Source organism: Carassius auratus, chromosome 42 (assembly GCF_003368295.1).
Source record: "Carassius auratus strain Wakin chromosome 42, ASM336829v1, whole genome shotgun sequence".
Taxonomy (NCBI): domain Eukaryota; kingdom Metazoa; phylum Chordata; class Actinopteri; order Cypriniformes; family Cyprinidae; genus Carassius; species Carassius auratus.
Window position 1 is genome coordinate 391123 of NC_039284.1, and position 24231 is coordinate 415353.

General features: G+C 38.4%; 2 protein-coding genes across 4 annotated transcripts in view; both read right to left on the reverse strand.

Annotated features, from left to right (window-relative positions):
* Positions 1-727: 727 nt before the first annotated feature.
* On the reverse strand, positions 728-12159 carry LOC113060378 (presenilin-1). Of its 3 annotated transcripts, none has more exons than XM_026229239.1 (11): positions 12061-12159; positions 11263-11352; positions 9391-9650; positions 5536-5677; positions 5385-5452; positions 4683-4903; positions 4474-4572; positions 4263-4349; positions 2935-3102; positions 2369-2487; positions 728-1732 (listed from the first exon to the last, which is right to left on the reverse strand). In XM_026229239.1, exons 2-11 carry the CDS (start codon positions 11296-11298, stop codon positions 1577-1579), a joined length of 1356 nt encoding a protein of 451 aa, XP_026085024.1. In that variant the 5' UTR covers positions 11299-11352; positions 12061-12159; the 3' UTR covers positions 728-1576. The 3 variants fall into 3 exon arrangements, with proteins under 3 accessions (XP_026085024.1, XP_026085025.1, XP_026085026.1); XM_026229240.1 differs by having other exon boundaries at positions 11263-11357; positions 12061-12121; XM_026229241.1 differs by having other exon boundaries at positions 11263-11348; positions 12061-12107.
* An 827-nt stretch (positions 12160-12986) lies between these two features.
* LOC113060379 (trafficking protein particle complex subunit 12-like) overlaps positions 12987-24231 on the reverse strand; it is a 35458-nt gene continuing 24213 nt past the window's right edge. Inside the window, exons 8-12 of the mRNA XM_026229244.1 lie at positions 16864-16937; positions 15919-16017; positions 14415-14518; positions 13648-13735; positions 12987-13545 (exon numbers count right to left, since the gene is read on the reverse strand). Coding sequence (XP_026085029.1) covers positions 13303-13545; positions 13648-13735; positions 14415-14518; positions 15919-16017; positions 16864-16937 — 608 coding nt within the window. The 3' untranslated portion in view covers positions 12987-13302. The remainder of the gene's footprint in view (positions 13546-13647; positions 13736-14414; positions 14519-15918; positions 16018-16863; positions 16938-24231) is intronic.

A 24231-nucleotide genomic window follows, 5' to 3' on the forward strand; every position in this document is an offset into this window, starting at 1 on the left:
CTAATCCACTTAATCTGTGATAAAGTATGCACACACAATGTAGGCATAACTACAGGAAAGTGTCAGACTTAACCAAAATTGGTCCTAAATCACAAAACACTGGCCCTCAACGACCAAGGAGTTTAAGAGCCCTGTCCTTGGTCCTTCAATCCTTGCAAATCTTATACATCTTTTGTTCATTTTTATTGCCCTCCTGGCAAGATACTAAGGAATGACTTGACTGCCAAATTCTAGACTTTCAGAAGAAAAAAAAAAAAAAAAAAACTGACCGAGCAATAGTAATCTTAAATGGTAAACCTTGCCTTTAGCAACATGGCAACATTATACTGCAAGCATACGTTTTTGACTTACTCTATGTGAAATGGGTGATTGGACCTTAAACAATGTTGCCAAGAATGCAGTTTTCCAGAGGAACTGGGCTACTTTTATACTGTTGCTGAGGTTTTTTTTTTTTTTTTTTTTTTTTTACACCTGAGAGTTGAAGCGAAACCCCCTGCCCTCCCCCCAAAAAACGATTTTGATAGAGGTGGAACCCACTGGAAGGAGGTTTCAATTTTGATCTGCAATTTCCCCCGGAATGAGATTAGGCTACTTTTGAGTACCAGTTGGGCTGGTTTTGTTTGAACCCTTCTTTACATGATATTAATCCCTAATTATCATCAGATCAATGAGCTGATTGTGAATATTAGGTGTACTTAAAGCTGAAGAGGAAACCGAAAATACGGTGGAGACTGAAATTTGCTCAAATGAGCAACCCCTTTTTATTTGTGAATCTTTCAATTTAGTTACAAAACATTTTTTTTTCTTGAAATGACAAAAGGTGTCAGTAATATGAAAGTAAAAGCCATTCATCAACCATTGTGCTGGTAAATAAAAAAAGAAGCAAAACAACAACAAAATTTACAAAAACAAACAATTCCCATACAGTCTCCTGACACCTTGTCCAAACACGTAGGAAATGAAAGAGGACGTTTATACATTCCAAAATGACACGCTCTCACTTTTCAGGAGAGCAGAACAGTAGCTTGGATCAGCACTTGATTTAATGCTGGAGTAAACCAGAACATTGTCTCAAATATGGTCAAATGGTTGGACGCGGTGTTAAAAATTAAAACTCAAAGTATCACAGGCACCCTCAGAAGACCAATAAAAGTGATCGGTACCTACCTCTGTGCGTGCAAACATATCATTCAGAGAGTTAACGCTCACTGTATTGGAGCTGGAATTCATGTAATGCCTAGAAAGTGAATCCAAGATCTGGTCCCATTCCATACACCAGAGTTTATCAAAGTGATAAAGTCATCATCACATTCATCCATTCTTATATGTATGATGGTCGGTGTTTTCTCTAAACAAACAAATGTTCAGCATATCGGCCGAAGAAGTTACCAAAGCAAATATCAGGATCAAATGAGTCACTGGAGAGGCACTGTAATTAATAGAGAGTCATTCAATGCCAAAAACAGCCAGTCCAGTCATGTTTCCAGAGGAAGAGGAAATGTGTGCTAGTCTACAGGGCTCACTTTCCCTGCAAGAGGATTCTGGGAATCAGCTGTAAAGTGACCTCTCCTCCGTGCTAAATGTAGAACTGATGAACAGCCAGCTGATCCATGAACGGCCGCACGAGGTTATCGGTGGCAAAGTAAAAGACCAGGCCAAAGGTTATGGAGATGGGGAGAGCTGGAAGGGCCTTTTTGAAGATCGCCAGGAGGAGCAGAGTTAGACACAAACCCTGAGGAAAAATGGAAATCAGACTTTTGTGAATGCTAACAACACATGCACCTTGTTACATAAGCAATACTCTGACATTAGTTGTTTGGAGATGACACTTGCTTTGACAGTTATTTGTGCATGTTACTGCAAAAAGTTTGTTTATAATCTTAATAATCAAAATATAATAGGAAGCTCCACCTCTGGAATAACTTCACTTTTCTTTTCTAAATGACGTCGCCAGTTTACACAGTCCAATCAATTCTGACAAATTAGATCAAGATCAAGTCCTGTCACTCAACAAACATCCTGTTTCACATTAAATGCGTTCATGGGGACTAAGTAAGACATTATATGTGAATATGATAAAAATGTTAACTAATCCACATGATCATACATTCCCCAGCTGATGAATCACTACACTAAGACTTAATTAAGATTAAATATGCACACAGACACATTTTCTTATTAAATACATAACTGAAATCTACAAATGCAAAAAGTTTAAACCAAAAAAATATATATTTTTGATGTTTTCTTTCCATTAGACTACAAGAAGTCTAAAATCAAAAAGTGACCAGTGCATGAAACAACACTGGTTTTGGCCTGTCTGGAGAGTGATCATTGAATTGTTCCTGGTTTTCTTTGGGATACTTACGATGAGAATGGCCACAAAGCAAGCTAGCGTCGTGTTCCAGTCACCGCTGGCTGTAGCCGATGCTTTACCCACCAGCATACTGTAAAAGATGAAATCTCCCAAACCCAGCTTCACACCCCCTGAAAAACACACAAGAAACATCAGCATGTGCACCAAATCCCGCTTACTGAGGCTGCAACAGGAAGTGAGGGTTTTCTTTGCATTTAACAGCAACCACACTTAACAGCCATTATCATTATTATTTCATATCACACACCTCATCTGGTCAAATATTTGTATTAATTCTCTGGCATTTTATGGTTCTTTTTATCTTTAAAAAAAAAAAAAAAAGTGTACAATTTTACGAAAGGAACAACCAGTTGACCAATGCAGCCTATTCCGTGGCACTACTTCCACATTTGGTTTGAGAGAAACTATTTGGACCCCATGTATTTTGCACCGACCACATGTGGTCTGATCATGTGACATGGACTTCAGAGACATGGAGGACTCTTGCTGAGGGGTGCTGTGTGTCCCTCCTCATAGGAATGGAGGACAGAACCGGATGGGTTACTGCGGATACTCACGCTCTTCGTCGTCTTCCTCAGGTGGCGGGCGAGCGGAGGGCAACTCCTGGATCTGTCGTCTGCTGTCCTCAGTGGACTGCATGGGGCCGAGCTGGTGCTGCTGCTGATCGACCCACGCTGGTGTGAAGCCACCATCATCCTCTGGCTGAGCTGTGGGTGCCACGGCCACTACACGAGACAGAGAGACGCCATGAGAAGTGTCCACACCGACAGCCACTCACAGCTGTCTGAGAAAAGATGAGCTTAACAAATAACCAGCTACACAAAGAGGCAAACACCAATGAGAGGCAGTCACTGCTGCTCACCTGATCTGCTTTTATAGCAGGAAGTAGGAATAACTACTAGTGACCAACATTATCAACTGTAGTTTTTAACCGGTATTGTTGGTTTTTTATGCCCAATATCAATGAATATAGCAAAAATATATTCATAACAATTGCTGAAATTACTTTAGAATTATTAAATTAGAATTTAAAAAAAAAAAAAAAAAAAAATATATATATATATATATATATATATATATATATAATAATAATAATAATAATAATAATAATAAATATATATATACACACACACAAATATATAAGTATAAAGTATTTAAAATATAAGTCTATAGTATATATAAATATAAAGATTTATACTTTAGACAGCAACTTTCTGATATCTTGTAATATTTTTCAAAAAATAAATCTCAAAACTACAAATGCACACTTGAGAAGACCTCACAGCTGGATTTTTATAAAGTTTGCAGGTCTTGTGAAATTAAATGATATAAATGTGCATTTGCTTGTGGTAGATGCATACTTTATTATATACTGTTTATTATCTTTAACAGTTCTGTCTATTAATTCATTATTATTCAAATAAATGCAACTGTCAGAATAAAAGATTTGTTTCCAACACATCTCACTGGTCAGACACATCAACCAAACAGAAAAACATATCGGTTGATGCCGATAATTAAAAAAAAAAAGGCAAATAATTGATAATTTGTTGAGAGTATTCAGAAATGTAATCAGCATATTAGAATGATTTCTGGAGGATCATGTGACACTGAAGACTGGAGCAATGATTCAGTTTTGTAACATAGATTCACATAGAAAACAGCTATTTAAAACTGAAGTAATATTTCACCATTTTATTCTTCTATAATGTATTTTCAATCAAATAAATGCCGTCTTGGTTAGCAGAAGAGCTGACTCAAAAACTAGTCAAAGTTTTATCTAACCAGTGAAGCTTTTTTCAGACGTAGATCAGAAATGGCTATTTCTTCAGTTAGGCGTCTGTGGAGATGCACATTATTACACACAGCTCTTCCACTCACTCACCCTGGTTCTCCTGCTCAGGAACTGGATGGCTGGAATTATTCCTGGTCTCTGCGCTGTCTGCCATGTTAAACAGCCACACCATCGTTGCTGGCGAATCAAACGGATGCACAAATGTAAATGTGACAGTAACAGAAGCAGATATTCAACTAAAACCCTGTATTCATAGTTTCACAGGCTGAGAAAGACAGCAGTGCTGCCAGGCTTTTCTTACAGCTGTAGATGAGAGCAGGGAAGATGGTTTCATTCCTCTCTTGAGCCGTTTCCACCAGGATACGCAGAGGTCCTTTCGGGCACAACACCGCCAACAGATCTACACAAGCAGCATTAATTATTAGCGGTTTAGCCTTGAGACCATTTGTAGCCCTATTGTACTTATATGGCTATAAATATAGTAACAGAATGCTGTCTCCAGTGACTGACCGTAGACGGATATAGCAGCGAGGATGAGCCAGGCGGTCCACTCGGGCAGGTACTTGATGAAGACCAGGGCCATGAGAGCGCTGATCATGATCAGATAGGCCTGCTGGAGCCGCAGAGGACCCTTCCAGTGGATACAGATCATTCCCACCACACCGAAGTTCCAGATGATCAGCGCTAACGTCAGGTAGTCCATGGCCACGTTATACGTCTTGAACACTTCCCTGGTGTGAAGAAACACAAGTGTTTATATGGCATTTTATACTCTTTACACTCTAATCAAATGCTGTCTTTACCTGTTTCTACACATCAACACAGGACCAGTGTTATTATAGTTAACTAAAGCGAAAATGATTTTGAAAAGTGTTATTTAAACAATTACTGAAATAAAATAAAATAGTTTTACATGTTTTATTTCAGCTAGCAACATTTCTCATTTACATTTATAGTACTAAAAAAAATTAAACTGAATAAAAAATTAGTAAAAACTATACATTTTTGAAAAAAACAACAACAACAACAAATAAAATGACAAAAATGCAAAATAACATAAAAATGTAAAATATTTGTTAAAACTGTAATAGTATCTCAAGGTCTATATTAGTAATGCATATATATCAATCACTTTCCCCATATTATTTACAGCCCAAAAACAGCAAAACTAGGATGAAAAACCAACAACAAAAAAACGAACACAGAACTCACCCCAAATAAATTAAGGAGAAAAAGAAGAGGAGGAGGAGGTTGGAGAAGAACAGCCAGGCTTGAATCACCTGAAAAAAAAAAAAAAAGATGAACCTGCGACCTGATGCCAGAAGAGTGTGTGAGCGTCCTGCAGACAGAAGAGTGAACAGACCTTGTAGCATCTGTACTTGTAGAGCACCACCAGCACCATGGTCATGACCAGAATCACTCCGATCATGATGAAGGCGTTGAGCATGGAGTTCAGTGCCCGCTGTCCCACCGTCTCTGTGTCCTCACGGAACGGGGTGTAGATCCTGCGCAGAGACACACAGCATTAGATTTCAACAGAAAACAAATCGAGGAGCAACTCTTGCTCTCTTTCAACATTAACAGAAAAATACCTTAACATGAGCTCAAACGTTTACAATCTGGAAACTCTTATGATACATCTAAAATTATGAATATATGGTCAGATTTAATTCTATTATATAGGAAACAGTGTTATTTTAGTATCAGAAAAGACCATTATAGCTTTAGTTCATATTTTAAATTAGATAATTAATTCGACTTTAATTTTATTTAAAGTTTTAGTGATTTTCTTTCTCTCTTTTTTTATGTTCTTAAAGTTTTTATTTTAATTATTTTAGTCCTTCAACTTATACTACACAAAAGTGAGAACTGTTGCTTTGGCAGATAGATTATATAAAATTATTTTATAATAGTTTTTTTTTTTAGTGGTTTTGCAAGCAAATTTCACACCCCAACTATATTTATTGAAATGGTAGTACCATTCAGAATACACATTAATATTTATATCAGTAATGGACAGTTATTGGAGTACCATTTACTATTATAGTGTTTATTAATATTTTGAATTACATTTTATTTTATAAATTTTTAAATAATCAAAATTGTTTGCAATCTACTTCCTGTGTTTTTATATTAATTTTAGTTTATTTGGTTTTAAGTATTGTAGTACTTAAAGGTAAAGTTTATTTCAGGTAAAGTTTATTTCAGGTAACAATGCTGTTTTTTTGGGGGGGGGGGGCATTTACGTTAATGTAGCGAATTAGCTCAAAAAGGAAATGTATATAAATAATTAAAATTACTTATAATTAATTACAATTTTTAATATCAGCTGCCAGTAGTAACTGTAGCAGAATTATTATTACCATCAACTAATCAGTTAGTCCAGTCAATATTCAGTGTATTTTCATATCAACTTATAAATTATAATTAAATTTTATCTTTGTGGCCACAGAAAATAACTTTCTTCCAGCACTCGTGCATTAGAGCATGTAACAAGAACAGGAATCATTAAAGGGACATTATCCACAAGCAGTGTCAGTAAACCACCGGAGTGAAGCCATCAGCGTCGTTTCACAACATAGTCTACAGATTATTCTAAACCTCTGTTTCGTTTAGTTAGATGTCTGATACTTGCATTGCCTTGGCTGTTGAATGAGTGTCCGGATGCAGTATGCGATGAAAGCCTTGATGGTCGAAGGCTCGATGGTGTTGGAACAGTGATTACGTTCTTCAGGGGTTTGAAAAAACTCCAAAGATGTTATTCTGACTCAGTGGCAGTCGGGTGAGTTTTCTCCCAGGAGGAAAGTGAAGACATGACTGTAGTTGAGACCTGCCTAGCATGGCTGTACTGGTTCTGGGACTTAGTGAGCCCCATATGAGCAGCAACCAGAAGACGAAGTGAAAAAACAGCCAAAAATCATGAGAAAGAGAGAGAGAGAGAGAGGACACAGCTGGAGTGGCCTTTTAACTTCTGGCAAGGTCAAACACCTCCAGGGTAACAAACTTTGGAGGGAAAGTTTACAATCCTTTGTTTGAAAGCTGGCTCATTTGCATGATCAGAGTGGCAGGCAGTTTTATGTCCCTTAACTCTATGATTAATATAACAAAAATAAAATGCATGTTATGAGGATAGATGGTGGACTAAACAAGGGTTATTTTGATATCAAACATGGGACCTAACATGCATAAAACAGATTTAATTTGTACAGCACAATACATCGCTCTGGGGATGTGCATGTCCATTCACAGAAATGTTCTGCTGTGATTTAATGAGAAGTCTTTTCCTATGGGGCAGTATGTGTTTCAGAGGGAATTAAGTAGAAGGAAGACCGTCATGAAGTTTGTGGTCACTGTGATAACCAGGGGTGATATGTCCTTTTCGGGGTATTTTTCATTTTGGTGGTAGGGTCAACAGACTCTCATGGCTGGCATGTTGGCTGAGGAGTTAAGGATTATTTGTTAAATATAACAAATGATTGTGTCTGATTTGTCCTGGCGTTACATCCAGCCATTTCAAGCAGTGTTGTCTGACCTGTAGACAACGGCGAATGGCAGAAAATAAGCAGACCAGGAGCAGCTGTGGTGACGTGGTGGAGGAAGCTTGTGCAGCAAGTGTTGAGGAAGTGTCACCTGTCATCCTGAAGTGAGTTGGTCTGGGGTCGATGGTTGTTGGTAGGTGTTATTAGTCAGTAGGCTATTCGTGGTACCTGTGGTTTGGAACAGCTGGGTTGGACTCTCACTAATGAGAGGTCAGGTGCTTATGGAGATCAGACTGACCTAGTGATGCTATGTTGGGTTAAGAGTCAGAACTGTGTCCTTCCCAGTACTTCTCAGCTGAGTTCAGTTCAAGGAGCTCTTCTGCTAGCATCAGCAGCTCCTGTCACTCAGAAGGGACTGTGTCCAGCCTCCGTCTGACACCTGTGTGAAGGGGGTGGAGGAGGATGTTGTGGTGGACTGCTGTTGGACATACTGTGCTGTTTGCAGGGTGAGAATGTTTTCTTCCATGGCCTCTCCCAGTTTTTGGTCTGAAACCTGGGTCTGTTGTCATCGGGCCGGTTCTGGGTTTGCAGTTAGGAATCAGTGGGGTCCTACAAACACCTTTGGTGGAGACCTTGTGCTTGTTATAGACCTTCTGTGTGGCAGGTCACGCGGATGATGAACAGGAGGGCATGATGCCTAAATGGTGACTTATAATGGGGACGAGGTTTTAGGTCCCACATACAGTGACTGGACTGGATGCCTGAGAGGTAAGAGGGTAAGAGCGCCGAAGAAGAGAGAAGAGCGAGGCGGGTCACTGACGTGGGACCTTTTAACCTCTATGGAGGCCACAGCTCCAGGGGGTCAGTGAGCAAATAGTGACAAGCGTTTACGACTCTTTGTCTTCAAACATGGTATTTTGCATAAGTTACTGGATTGGGTTGATGCAAAAACTATTAAAGATTCTTAAAACACAAATATGTTGCATAGGTATCAACACATAACATACACTCAATTAGATGATGAAAATACCAATCTGTCGAAACCAAAGGCTAGAGGTGCGGTTATATTAACTAGTGGTTCTATCATAATCAAGTATTAAACAGTATAATATAAAAGACAATAAACAAGAACAGTAATAACACACACAGTCACCTGGGGATAAACATGATAGAAAGGTCTAATAAAGGTTTGTCTATGAATTAATGAAAGGAGACTCAGTCTACAAGTCTTTAAGTATATCTGGTCACTGTAGACGTCTGTTGTAATTTTGGGTTTGGCTTATTGGTTTGGGCGGGGAGTGTCAAGGATTATTTATTAAATATAATAAATGATTGTGTGTCTGATGCGTCCAGGTGTTACATCAACAACAATAACACTGACTATATTGATGTGATATAACTATAATGTAATAGTGATGCTTTGATATTCAGAGTGATTGAGAGCTGAATTGTGATATTTCTTGCATTACGGACTCCACGGAAGAATTTAGCCTTTATCCTGAACAACCACATCGGTGATTGATGTCAGGATGTGATGCTGATAATAATAATAATAATTCCTTACATTTATATAGCGCTTTTCTAGGCACTCAAAGCGCTTTACATAGACAGGTGGTATCTCCTCATCCACCACCAGTGTGCAGCATCCACCTATTTAGCGTTAGCTGATTTTAGACATGAAAACTGTAATGCAATGAACCCAACTGTAATGAAACTGTATTTTTCCATCAGATACTCACAGCTGCTGGCCGTCCTTCTGCGTGTAGAAACTGACTGATTTGATGGTGGCCACCACCACCACCATACACAGCGTGACGGGAATGAACAGCATGATCACGTGCTTGGCTCCGTATTTGAGCGTCAGCTCCTCATCCTCGTCCTCCTCGGTGTCTGTGAGCACCTGCGGGGGCCGAGCGGTGGGCGGCTGTCCGTTCAGCTCCACCTCGGTTCGGCCGGGGCTCGTCTCAGTGTGACGGTGGGCCTCCGTCCCGTCACTGGACTGCAGAGAGAAACACACAAGAGTCCATGTGTGATTAGATTACAAGTTTGGAGCTTTCGTAAAGTAGAAAAATAATAACCTCTTTTGCTCATCAAGGCTGTGTCCATTTGATCAAAAGTAGTGTAAAACAAGTGCAAAAATATGACAATCTAAAAGAAATGTTTTTCTGTGTGAAAACGTAATACATTTTATTATTCAGGATTTGTTGATGAACAAAGTTCACAAGAACAGCATTTATTGGAAATAGAAATCTTTTCTAACATTATAAATGTCTTTAAATAGGCACGCTATGCATCACATATTACAATAATAGCTGGAACTTGAAGTAGGAGAGTGGAAGAAGTGTTTTTTTTTTTAAATACAATAAAACAATACACAACATAAATGTATAATAAGTAAAGACATGCTTCAAACTCAATGTCACAGCTATAAAGAACGATAATAAAGATTCAGAATACTTTGAATCAAAATCTAAGGCATGATTTAGTCCAAATTGCAATGTAAAAAATGTTAAAGTGTAATCAGATGCTTGAGAATAAAGAGTGTATTAAGTGTTTAAGTGCTAATAGCACAGCCAGAGCTGGTTAGATCACTTACAAGCTGTAATCTATTAATGATTACAAAATACAGGACAAAAACTTAACTTAGTAGCGTAATCCATTACATTTCACATGTTAGTTAATATAATCAGAATACTTCATGATTACTTTTGACCTAACTTGTTTATCATGCTGATTTAAACAGGGAAATCTTCTACCATATTGATATAAAATACAAAGATTAAGAAAATATATTCTAAGTGCATTAAACATTACATCAAAGCTTCCCAAACTGGGGTTTCTAAAGGAACTGAAGGGCGTTTATGAGTTTGATGAAAAGCAAATAATAAAATCATTTTTTTATTTTTATTAAAGTAATTTTAAAATCAATAATAAAAAAATACAAAATACCTACTAAAAAAGATATATTTTATTTTTCTGCTCCAGACCATGAACATGCAAATGTGATAGATATTTATTTTTTATTATCAAGGGTACTTTAAATATAATTATAATATATTTAAACATTATAATAAATTAGGTGAATTTGTGCATTTTAATGTGTGCACATTAACCTACAGCGTAATAATGCAAATAAAAATGAAGGTGTTCATCAGTAGTTGGTGCAGTGTTGAAACTCTTCTTCAAACTGAAATGATTTTTGATAATATAGCGGTCAAATACCATGTCTTCCACAAAACTGGAAGACTTTCTGAATCTACGGCTATTTTATAAAGGAAAATAAAAGAATTAGGAATAGGCAGAATAAATAAATTATGAATCATTTATTGCTATTGTGTAAATAATATGTAATCAAGTTATCCATAAAAAAAATTAATGTAGCCTGATAAGGGTATTTTAAAATATAATCTAATTACAAGTACTTAATTTTCTGAATCTGATCCAGACAGTTATCGCCCAGCTCTACACTAGATAGCACTACAAATAACACTACATAACAGCCAACAAGATGATAACTATTCACAAGAATCAATATAACCTTATAAAATGTTATTTGTGACTACATCACAGTTTATAATACACAATATATACCACAAGATCACTTTACTCACCACATTATTGACAGCATTTTCCACATGATCAGCCATTGATGCGGTGAAGTGACCCAGGGATCATAGAAACAGCAGCAGATCTGGATCTGACTGGACAGAGATCACAAAACAACACTAACAATCACACAGTGATGGGACGTTTATCAACGATTTACATTCAGAACGATTACCTTTAAGCTTATATATATATAGAGACAGAGACAGAGACAGAGAGAGAGACAGAGACAGAGACAGAGAGACAGAGAGAGAGACAGAGAGAGAGAGAGAGAGAGAGAGAGAGAGAGAGAGAGAGAGAGATTTAGTCAACGTAAAAGTGCTGTGCTGGTAGCAGGGTCCAATAATGGTATCTATTGGTAAAATTACTGTAATACTTCTTGAATATGGTTCCTGTTTCGGATGGTATTTAGATTACACTCCCAGCACAGACTTTAGTGAAACTCGAACCCGTGGTGTCTGATTTAACCGCACAAAGCGGAGGAGTTTCCTCATATCTGACTGTTGAGGAAATACCGTTTCCTTTTCATCTTCAAAGCGAGCCAAAACCGATATATTTCCCTTTCGGCCAAAGAACGTGTGGAACTAGAATAAGCAGCGACTAATTCACAACAGTGTAGCTTGAGGCTAGTTAGCAATTCATTATCAAACGGTACTATAATTCTAGATAAATTACGCCAATCAGCTCTAAGTATAAAGTTTACAACGAAAACGAACCAGCCCCGTATTCATACACCACTTTATGTATAATTATGAAACGGAACTGTACAGATAACATAATTTAAAGACGAATGTCTGACAAACCTGATAATAAAAAAAAAACCCTCAATACCGTGAAGCGAGACACGGCGGGACAGACAGGAAGCGCTGCAGAAGGGCAAAACCGCTTGTTTTTCACAATAAAAGTCTCATTCAACGGCATACAATACATAGTTCCACACAAGTGATTAAACTTCACAGTAGGGCACATAAAAAGCAGGCACATCTTTCATTGACAATGAGATGGAACTAGTATATATATATATATATATATATATATATATATATATATATATATATATATATATATATATATATATTTTTTTTTTTTTTTTAAGTATCTTCTACTCATGAAGTCTGCACTTATTTGATCGGCAATACAGAAAAAAAAAATAATAATAATCAAAGTTATTCAAAATAAAATGCATGTTATTTATTACTGGTGGCCATTTTTGTTGTTTTGTAAGATTGGTTTTTAATGGCTTGGTTAGAACTGTTTTACTGAATAAGAAATTAATTCAATAAAATTTAACTTGATCAAACTGCTCCCCGGGTGCCGCAGCATAAATGGCTGCCTATATATAAACTATAATAGTGTGTGCACTTTGGATGGGTTAAATGCAGAGCCTGGATTCTGAGTAAGGGTCACCATACTCGGCTGAATGTCACATCACTTAATTGGGCAACGCCAGTCTGTTTTATTGGATTATCTCATCACAAAACTTCTTTTGTCAAAATGTCTTTCGTCAGCTTTTGCTCATGATTGTCTTGGTATACTGTGCCAAGTTTCATTCGAATCAGACCAACACGCTAGGAGTAAAAAAAAAAAAAAAAAAAAAAAAAGTAGGTAAAAAAAAAAAAAAAAAAAACTGGCGGGAAAATGCCATTTTGAAATAAAATCATTGGCAAAACAGTACAAAAACCACATGGTTCTACTCACTATAAGCTGCAAGCACATCTCAACGCCAGAACCGATTCTCACACATTTATTAACAAGACTTCCTTTTTTCCATGTTCAGAAACACACAGTACAGTTAGAATTACAATCATTTAATGCATTTAAAAGCATTTCTCGATTCATGAAACACAGGTAACTTTAAACCCTTTTTTTTATGTGCGGAACAAACATCATTGAGTTATCAAGTTTACTTTGGTCCAGTCTGTACATGTTAAGAGTGACATGCATGAACTTGTAAAAGCTTCGAATGCTGAACAGTATTTTCCACCGTGGCCTGCCGCTTGACTCGTAATCCTTCGGTAATGTCCTGTGTGTTGGACGGGGGCGTCTCATACTAGCTTGAGACACTGGACGTTGAAGCTGTCTCCCTCTCTACAGGCGGTGGCCTCCAGCAGAGCCTGTTTCTTCTGCGTGCTGCGTGAGGACTCCAGCTCATACATGGTGGTGAGGTTGAACAGCACGCTCTCGTGCAGGTAGAGCGCTGGGTCCTTGTGCACCAGGCTCTCCAGCTGGCCCAGGGACTCCTTCAGCCTCCCCAAATACAGCAGACACACGGCTGCATTGTTATTTGCCTAAAGAACAAAGTTGGCCTTGTTAGAGCTGGCAGTATCCAGTTTTCATCTGCTGCCGTTTCTCTGGGGGTGCATGTGCATCACATATTGTGTTCAACTTACCACTGGGTTCATGGGATCAAGCTCCAGGACGCTGGAGAAACACGTGTGTGCGTCTGCATAGTTATTCTGACTCAGATAAACAAAAGCCCTGTGGACGACATCACAATCACAGAAGCACATACACTTCAGATCAACAGTTTGAAATAAATACAGCTTATTAATGCTATTAAAACAAGTCTCTTATGCTCACGAAGGCTGCATTTATTTGATCACAAATTCAGGAAGCAATTTTAGTTATTTATTTTTAAAATAGAAACAGTGATTATTATCAATATTGAAAACAGTTGTGCTACTTCATATTTTTAATTTTAAACAATTGATACAATACCGCACAAAACTTTGGGGTATGTAAAATAAATAAACAAACACATTTAATGCTAATTTATTAATTAAAACAATTAAAACTTATCATTTTAAATATTTATATTCAGAGAAATGCTGTTCATTGAACTAACTTTCATCAAAGAATCCTGAACAAAATATCATTTATGTTTTTAACATTAATAAGAACCATTGTTCTATATTATATGTAATTAAAAATAAATATAAAAAATAAATATAAAACAACTATTTTATAATGATTTCTGAAAGATCATGTGACACTGAAGACCGGAGTAACGATGCTGAAATGTCAGCTTTTCTTTCATCACAGGAATAAATTACTTTTTACATAGAATAATAGAATATTTAAAATATGAAGAAAAAACCCAATTAATATTCCCAGCTGTGTGAACATGAAGAGATTTCATTCAGGAGTCAGCGTTCACCTGTTCATCAGGACCGAGGTGTCTTCTTCAGGTGATTTTCCCTTTGATTGACAGTCTTTTTCTACATCCTGAAAATACTTCTCAGCAGTTCGGATGTCTCCAATCTAATCATATGAACAGACAGAACGTTAATTATAGTCTGTGTGGAGATGACAAAACATGAAGAGCAAGTATTACTGCAGAGCAAAGACGGTGTTCACTCATCCAGCGGTGCAATAATCACTTGCTTTTCAGGTAAACACTGCATATTTTCAATCAAAGGCCCCATTTACACTGCATGGCTCAAGTGACCCAAGTCCACAGATCGGATATGACCGGTGAACGTGTAAGCAGGAAAAAAACAGGATTCCGATGTTCTCAGATCGGATTCAGGCCTCATTCATATGTGGTAATAAATCGGATATGAATCGGATAGGTGCATTTGCGTGTGCCATGTAAGCAGACAAATCGAATCTTCCCCAGTAAATGCGAGCCGTACATCATTAAAAAAGTGGTCACCACCAACTGAGATCCCATGACTTATTATAGGTGCGATGGAGGACAAAGGATACACACAGTGGTGCAATGCAGAGGTTTCAAGTCTTTTAGGTCTTGGACGAAGAGACAGTGCAGGCAAAAATGCAGTGTTATTACAGAAATAAATCCGTGTTTGAAGACATTTCACGAGATATGGGGAGGCACAGTTTTAAGCGCTCATGGCTACAGTGCCAACATACGATAAAAAGCGTAAAAAACTAATACAAAGCAAAACACTGTATAATTTTAATCTGCATCTATTGTATTTCGTGTTGTTTTACTTGCTTTTCTGGGACAGAACGTCTACGTTTGGTAGTTTCAGCAGTGTATAGTGTAAATACAAAAATCTGATTCGGGACACTTTTAAAAGATGATGTAAGGGGGTGGTCAAAAAAATATAGTCAGAAAATCAGATTTGGGCATCAAGACCTGAAGTGTAAATGCAGCCAAAAAGGCTATTTCCATTTCATTTTTTTTTTTTTTTTTTTTTTGCAGATCTTTGATGTGCCCTTGTTAAAAATAATTATACATTTATTAAAATGACTGACCGCAAGTATTTGTACATTATTGTACATAGAGCAGATGCCACAATTCTAAAGTAAAATGTAAAAATGTAATTGATGTAGTGAATGTAGTTTTGTTATCTTGGCTGTTTCTTTATAAAAGTCCAGAAATTTTAAAATTTTTCGTCAGGTGTCTTTTTTAAATGATATGATGTCATTACGTTGCTGTCTCGCTGCCAGCCAATCGCTGCACTGCTGATCGTGGTTTTGAGTATTGATACATAACCCCTTTTAAACCAACATATGAACACGCATTTATCTCAGATAACTCAATCCAGCGATACTAATCAACAACCACAGGTGCGTTCGAAGAACCCAATTAGCCGGATCCTGAATAGCGCGATGACATCATCTTGGATGTGACGTTTCATCTGGGATGTAATGAGTGACATATGAAGACAGGCCCCAGGTGTCTCTGCTCTCACCTGTAGGAAAATACGTCCGATTCCACTCAGCAGCTGCACTCTTTGCTCCGGTTCATACTCGATGATGGAGCGATATGTTTCCACTGCCAGCACAAAGTCCTTCATGTGAAAGAGAAAATAATTGCAATAAAATTAGCTTCTGAAACTATTTTTAAAAAATATTCTTAGGAGTGTTAGTGCAGCTCTTTTCCATGACCATGACTGTCAAGCTCCAAAAGAACAAAAACACCATGACAGAAGCAGAGAAATGACTGTTAGGAGCCTCCACAGTAAAGGAGGAGGAAACATGGTCCAGGCTTCCTGAAGTCACATGATTTATGTTTTATGTAAGCGACCCACCAGATTCATCATGTCAGCTTGAGTATTGTGGGATGTATGAGATTTGACAGCTGCAGTGTCAAAGCACCAAACGACTTCAGAAGAATTGAATATAGTTGGTGTATGAAATAATGTTAAGATACTATCTTTAAGCTTGACAGATGTGGACACTGAAAAGACTGTGAGTGGATTCTTTAAAAATTCTCTATTTGTGTTACATATAAAAACGTATATAAAAAGATGCACTACAACAAAGATTCATGTTTGTGAGTTCCATTGTTTTGTGTCTGCTAACCAATGTGTGTGTGTGTGTGTGTCACTACAGTCTTTGGTCAGCAGATGGCACTTGTTCAACATAATAACCCCCCCCCCCCAAAAAAAAAGGCAATTTCTTTTAGCTACTTACAGTCTAAATCTAAGGGTATAATATAGAGGTCTAGTATGTCTGCATATATACTGTTTTAACAGTAGAACAATAATCAGAGAAGCTATTTTATCAGTAGGCACCTGCTTGAAGGAAAGCCTGTAATCTGTAACTCTGGAGTACGTGCATGTGCACAGATATGATTCAGGTCACATATGATTGTGCGAGTGAGTCTATGTTTGCTATCTCTTCCACTCACGTACCTTCATCATTAGCAGACAGTTGGCCATGGAGTACATCACTCTGCTCAGACGTGACCTCCACAGCTGGATGGAGGCTGAAACACAGAGCATAGAGAGAGAGAGAGAGAGAGAGACAGAGAGATACAGACTGAGCAAATGGAATAGAATTGGAAATTGCTGTCTTTCCCTCCTTTTCCCGGCTCTGGACCATCAATTTTTGGTTTGCTGGCGGGAATTATAGTGCAGGAGGAAAAGATACAGTGACAATCGCATTTATTTCCCCCTCTGGCTCACTGTAGACCCCCATCAGCGAGCCGATCTGATCTCATGTGTGTGTGTGTGTGTGTGAGCATGAACAGACTTCAGTGTATGTCTCAGTCCTGATGCTGTACGTGACTTCCTCCACTCGCCTGCGGCACAAACAATGATAACTGTGAGACTATTCCTGAAGAACACACTGATTAAAGGGGTCATGAACTGCCTTTTTTCAATTTGATACTGTTCTCTGAGGTCCATTTATAATGTTAACAAGATTTTTGTATCAAAAAACAATCTAGAAGTAACAAGCTATTTCTTGTCCTGTTTGTGAGCCCCATATTAACATGAATGTCAATGCCCCCCGTCATTGCACATGTAATATTGTTTTGAAAACTTCCGATGTTGAGAAATGGCAGCCGGTGAAATTAACTCATGCATGTCTGAGTCAGAGTCTGATCCTTAAGTAGAAAACAATGAACCTGCACCTAAAAATGGCAAACACTGCAGCCTGGTAATTAGTAATCTGTATTTTATGTATTTGTGAGGTAGTTACATTGAACGTAGTCCATTATATTATGTATTATATTATGTGTTATATGTATTAAGGATATTACGCTGTTTCATGTAAACAATGCCAAATTCTGCATGTCTTTGATCTAGGTTCATAAATACTCAGTGTATATCAAACTATCTGAAACAGACAAATCAATAGTGACAGATGATAAATAATAAAAAATATATATATATATAATACAAAATAAAACCTGTTTCTCACAGTTGTGTGGTGAGACATTTCTGTCAGATCCAAATATAGCTGGCACAGCTATCTTTATGTTTCACACTCTCTGAAAATCCTTAGTTGAACTGTGTCTTGTTTAAAAACAAACCCGTGGTAAAATGAAGCGAACAAATGAAACGACCAGGTTCTTACTGACACAATCTGAAACTTCATTCACTCTTTCCTAATGTAAGGATCAGAAGGAAGGTTTTTACACTGCTAAAGAGGGTGTTATACAGTATTGTTCAAAATAATAGCAGTACAATGTGACTAACCAGAATAATCAAGGTTTTTCGTATATTTTTTTATTGCTACGTGGCAAACAAGTTACCAGTAGGTTCAGTAGATTCTCAGAAAACAAATGAGACCCAGCATTCATGATATGCACGCTCTTAAGGCTGTGCAATTGGGCAATTAGTTGAAAGGGGTGTGTTCAAAAAAATAGCAGTGTGGCATTCAATCACTGAGGTCATCAATTTTGTGAAGAAACAGGTGTGAATCAGGTGGCCCCTATTTAAGGATGAAGCCAACACTTGTTGAACATGCATTTGAAAGCTGAGGAAAATGGGTCGTTCAAGACATTGTTCAGAAGAACAGCGTACTTTGATTAAAAAGTTGATTAGAGAGGGGAAAACCTATAAAGAGGTGCAAAAAATGATAGGCTGTTCAGCTAAAATGATCTCCAATGCCTTAAAATGGAGAGCAAAACCAGAGAGACGTGGAAGAAAACGGAAGACAACCATCAAAATGGATAGAAGAATAACCAGAATGGCAAAGGCTCAGCCAATGATCACCTTCAGGATGATCAAAGACAGTCTGGAGTTACCTGTAAGTACTGTGACAGTTAGAAGACGTCTGTGTGAAGCTAATCTATTTTCAAGAATCCCCCGCAAAGTCCCTCTGTTAAAAAAAAGGCATGTGCAGAAGAGGTTTTAATTTGCCAAAGAACACATCAACTGGCCTAAAGAGAAATGGAGGAACATTTTGTGGACTGATGAGAGTAAAATTGTTATTTTTGGGTCCAAGGGCCACAGGCAGTTTGTGAGACGACCCCCAAACTCTGAATTCAAGCCACAGTACACAGTGAAGACAGTGAAGCATGGAGGTGCAAGCATCATGATATGGGCATGTTTCTCCTACTATGGTGTTGGGCCTATTTATCGCATACCAGGGATCATGGATCAGTTTGCATATGTTAAAATACTTGAAGAGGTCATGTTGCCCTATGCTGAAGAGGACATGCCCTTGAAATGGTTGTTTCAACAAGACAATGACCCAAAACACACTAGTAAACGGGCAAAGTCTTGGTTCCAAACCAACAAAATTAATGTTATGGAGTGGCCAGCCCAATCTCCAGACCTTAATCCAATTGAGAACTTGTGGGGTGATATCAAAAATGCTGTTTCTGAAGCAAAACCAAGAAATGTGAATGAATTGTGGAATGTTGTTAAATCAGAATCAGAATCAGAATCAGAATCAGAATGAGCTTTATTGCCAGGTATGTACACATACGAGGAATTTGTTTTCGTGACAGAAGCTCCGCAGTACAACAGAATGACAGCGACAGAACATAAAACACATAATAAAAGAATAAAAAATACAAATAAGTAGAGAGTGAATAACAATATACAAATGACAATTGTAGGCAGGTATATTACAAAATGCAGTTATGTATGTACATATATATTGTGTGCAAAATTTAAGTGTATACTAAGTATGTGTGTTAGATAAATAAAGTGTGTGTGTATATAAATATAAAGTGTAGTGTGTCCGCCGTTATTATAAGCTGTTCATAAGATGGATTGCCTGAGGGAAGAAACTGGTCCTGTGTCTGGTCGTTCTAGTGCTCAGTGCTCTGTAGCGTCGACCAGATGGCAACAGTTCAAAGAGGGAGTGTGCTGGATGTAAGGGGTCCAGAGTGATTTTGACAGCCCTTTTTCTCACTCTGGATAAGTACAGTTCTTGAATAGATGGGAGGGTTGAACCGATGATTCGCTCAGCAGTCCAGACTACCCTCTGTAGTCTTCTGAGGTCAGATTTAGAAGCTGAGCTGAACCAGACAGTTACTGAAGTGCAGAGGATGGATTCAATGATGGTGGAGTAGAACTGTTTCAGCAGCTCCTGTGGCAGGTTAAACTTCCTCAGCTGGCAGAGAAAGTACAACCTCTGCTGGGCCTTTTTCACAATGGAGTCAATGTGAATGTCCCACTTCAGGTCCTGAGAGATAGAGGTGCCCAGGAACCTGAATGACTCCACTGCAGTCACAGTGCTGTTCATGATGGTGAGTGGGGGGAGTGCAGGGGGGTCTCTCCTGAAGTCCACGATCATCTCCACTGTTTTGAGGGTGTTAAGCTCCAGGTTGTTGAGACTGCACCAGACAGCCAGCTCTTTTACCTCCTGTCTGTAAGCAGACTCGTCACCGTCCTGAATGAGGCCGATGAGTGTGGTGTCATCTACAAACTTCAGGAGCTTGACAGAGGGGTCCTTAGATGTGCAATCGTTGGTGTACAGGGAGAAGAGCAGTGGGGAGAGAACGCAGCCCTGGGGAGCTCCGGTGCTGATTGTACGGGTGCTCGATGTGTATTTACCCAGCCTCACTAGCTGCTGCCTGTCTGTCAGGAAGCTGTTGATCCACTGACAGACTGAGGTGGGCACGGAGAGCTGATTTAGTTTGGGCAGGAGGAGGTTTGGGATGATCGTGTTGAAGGCCGAGCTGAAGTCCACAAACAGGATCCTCACATAAGTCCCCGGTCTGTCTAGGTGTTGCAGAACATAATGCAGTCCAATGTTTACTGCATCGTCCACAGACCTGTTTGCTCTGTAGGCAAACTGAAGAGGATCCAGCAAGGGCCCAGTGATGTCCTTCAGGTGGCCCAGCACCAGTTTTTCAAATGACTTCATGACTACAGACGTTAGAGCCACAGGCCTGTAGTCATTTAGTCCTGTAATTTTGGGTTTCTTACGGATGGGGATGATGGTGGAACGTTTGAGGCATGAAGGGACTTCGCACAGCTCCAGCGATCTGTTGAAGATCTGTATCATCTGTATCATCTGTATCAAAGAATCATGGAGTGGAATAACAGCTGAGAGGTGCCACAAGTTGGTTGACTCCATGCCACACAGATGTCAAGCAGTTTTAAAAAACTGTGGTCATACAACTAAATATTAGTTTAGTGATTCACAGGATTGCTAAATCCCAGAAAAAAAAAAAATGTTTGTACAAAATAGTTTTGAGTTTGTACAGTCAAAGGTAGACACTGCTATTTTTTTGAACACACCCCTTTCAACTAATTGCCCAATTGCACAGCCTTAAGAGCGTGCATATCATGAATGCTGGGTCTTGTTTGTTTTCTGACAATCTACTGAACCTACTGGTAACTTGTTTGCCACGTAGCAATAAAAAATATACTAAAAACCTTGATTATTCTGGTTAGTCACATTGTACTGCTATTATTTTGAACAATACTGTATGCAGAGGCAGGCTTTCGTCACACTGTGACATCATAATGTGACATTACAAAACGTTTCCAGTTACTGTTCTAACCTCAGTTTCCTGAGAGTGGGAATGAGACATTGAGAAACATTCGCTGTGGGAACTCATCGCCTAAAACAAAATCCTGAAACCTTACTGGATGACTAGTAATTTCCTACTGCTTTAAAAAAACAACAACAACAAAAAAAACAGGGGTTTTAATTATTGGACCAAAATCCTCTGCATGTAATAACCTAAAACATTGTCTAACACTTGATGGCTGCTCTGTTAATTCCTCGTCATAAGTAAGGAACCTAGGTGAGCTATTTGATAGTCCCTTTGAAAACCATGTTACTAGCATTTGTAAAACCACATTTTTCCATCTCAAAAATATATCTTATGGCCTATGCTCTCAATCTCAAATGCAGAAATGTTAATCCATGCGTTTATGACCTCAAGGTTGGATTATTGTAATTCTTTATTGGGTGGTTGTTCTGCACGCTTAGTAAACAAACAGCTAGTCCAAAATGCAGCAGCAAGAGTTCTTACTAGAACCAGGAAGTATGACCATATTAGCCCGGTCCTGTCAACACTGCACTGGCACCCCGTTGAACAAAGAATACATTTTAAATCTTTCTTATTACTTATAAAGCCCTGAACGGTTTTGCTTTTCAGTACTTGAGCGAGCTCATATTGGATTTTTATAAACTTTCTATAATTTAGTTCCGTTAAAGGATTGTTAGGCTTCATTAATTAGGTAAACCAGAACAGGGAACACTTCCCATAACACCCGATGTTCTCGCCACATCGTAAGGAAAATTACATCTACACTACTATTAGTCTTTTTCATTGTTATTCTGAGATCACCGTAGCCATACGGATCTGATCGGTATCGAGAGCATGTGGTGGATCAACACCTAGAGACGACTTCTACAGCCCTGAATGTTAGCAGAGACCATGCCATCTAGATGCACTCCAGAGACAGATCCCCTGCAAAGACTTCTTCACCTCGACGACCATCGGCACAAGACCACGGAAACCTTGGACAGTCCTCTGCACAATCTGACTTGTGATGCCACCTGGAATTATACCACGCCATGCTGGTTTTGTCTGAGCCTGGTTTCTCCCAAAGTTTTTTCTCCATTCTGTCACTGATGGAGTTTTGGTTCCTTGCTGATGTCACCTTTGGGTTGCTTGACTGACTGCACAGACACTATTTGAAGAGAGCTGAATCATCAATGAATTGACTTTATCTGGAAAAATTGCTCTTTGTTATTGTCTTCTTGCATTATTGACAAACAGTGTTTTTGTTTGTAACTGTAAAGCTTGCTTTGACGAAATCTGTATTGTTTATAGCTAGGGCTGGGACAATGCGCTGAGGTCATCGATGACGTCGACGCAAAAAATATGTAGACGCAAAATATGCGCATCGTTTCGTCGACCTGTTTTTATTTCTCTAAAAAATGTTTGAATACTTGTTTACCTTATGTGCGCTGAATATACGCGATGGCCAGATCAACATTCTGTCCAACGTTATATAACCAATCCAGGGGTTTTTCTGCATTGATCTTTTTTTTTTTTGGCGGCTGTCAAAGCCTTAATTTGATCGGTGAGTGATGTAGAAAAGAGTGATGTACGAGAGAGGAAATGGGCTTCAGAGAAGCAGCACTGGACTGTTGCTCAGTGTCCAAAGTACTTTTTTCGGATGAAAGCATGTCATTCGGAAATCAAGGTGTCAGAGTCTGGAGGAAGACTGGGGAGAAGGAAATGCCAAAATGCCTGAAGTCCAGTGCCAAGTACCCACAGTCAGTGATGGTCTGGGGTGCCATGTCAGCTGCTGGTGTTGGTCCACTGTGTTTTATCAAGGGCAGGGTCAATGCAGCTAGCTATCAGGAGATTTTGGAGCACTTCATGCTTCCATCTGCTGAAAAGCTTTATGGAGATGAAGATTTCGTTTTTCAGCACAACCTGGCACCTGCTCACAGTGCCAAAATCACTGGTAAATGGTTTACTGACCATGAGAATCTGTGGGATATTGTGAAGAGAAAGTTGAAAGACGCAAGACCCAACACTCTGGATGAGCTTAAGGCCGCTATCGAAGCATCCTGGGCCTCCATAACACCTCAGCAGTGCCACAGGCTGATTGCCTCCATGCCACGCCGCATTGAAGCAGACATTTCTGCAAAAGGATTCCCGACCAAGTATTGAGTGCATAACTGAACATAATTATTTGAAGGTTGACTTTTTTTGTATTAAAAACACTTTTCTTTTATTGGTCGGATGAAATATGCAAATTTTTTGAGATACGAATTTTGGGTTTTCATGAGCTGTATGCCAAAATCATCAGTATTAAAACAATAATAGACCTGAAATATTTCAGCTGGTGTGCAATGAATCTAAAATATATGAAAGTTTAAATTTTATCATTACATTATGGAAAATAATGAACTTTTATCACAATATGCTAATTTTTTATAGAAAAAGGGCAGAACGCCAAAGTTTCACGTGGAGCATTCAGATATTTTTTTCTTCTCCATGACAGGCTGCTGGCTCCCACTGTTAATTTATTATTATTATTTTTTTTTAAAGGACTCTCTGTATTAGCTTAAAGCCCTCAAGTTTACATTAGTCCTTAGTCCCCTTTTTAAAAGAGTTAGTACTTGAAATCACTTTAACTGCCCCTATAGCATATGTTTCTTTCCCTAGCATTGTCTTGAATGCATAAGGACTGTTTTCAAGGTTTCAAGGTTTTATTGAATGTTATCTCTATACAAGTGCAAAGTTATGCATTCTTAGTCAGTCATTTATTTTGTAAGTTTAAGATCAATAAACATATATTGCAATGTTAAGGAATTCATGTTTTTTTCATTCAGATATGTAA

Bases quoted from the DNA above. Each gene is read 5' to 3' on its own strand.
- LOC113060378 (XM_026229239.1), bottom strand. From the start codon at position 11,298: ATGGCTGATCATGTGGAAAATGCTGTCAATAATGTG. The intron at 4,573-4,682 runs GTCAGTCACTGG...CTGCTTGTGTAG, and splicing joins CGCTGCTATATCCGTCTACG to ATCTGTTGGCGGTGTTGTGC. The intron at 3,103-4,262 runs GTGAGTGAGTGG...TGTCTCGTGTAG, and splicing joins TCCTGAGCAGGAGAACCAGG to TGGCCGTGGCACCCACAGCT.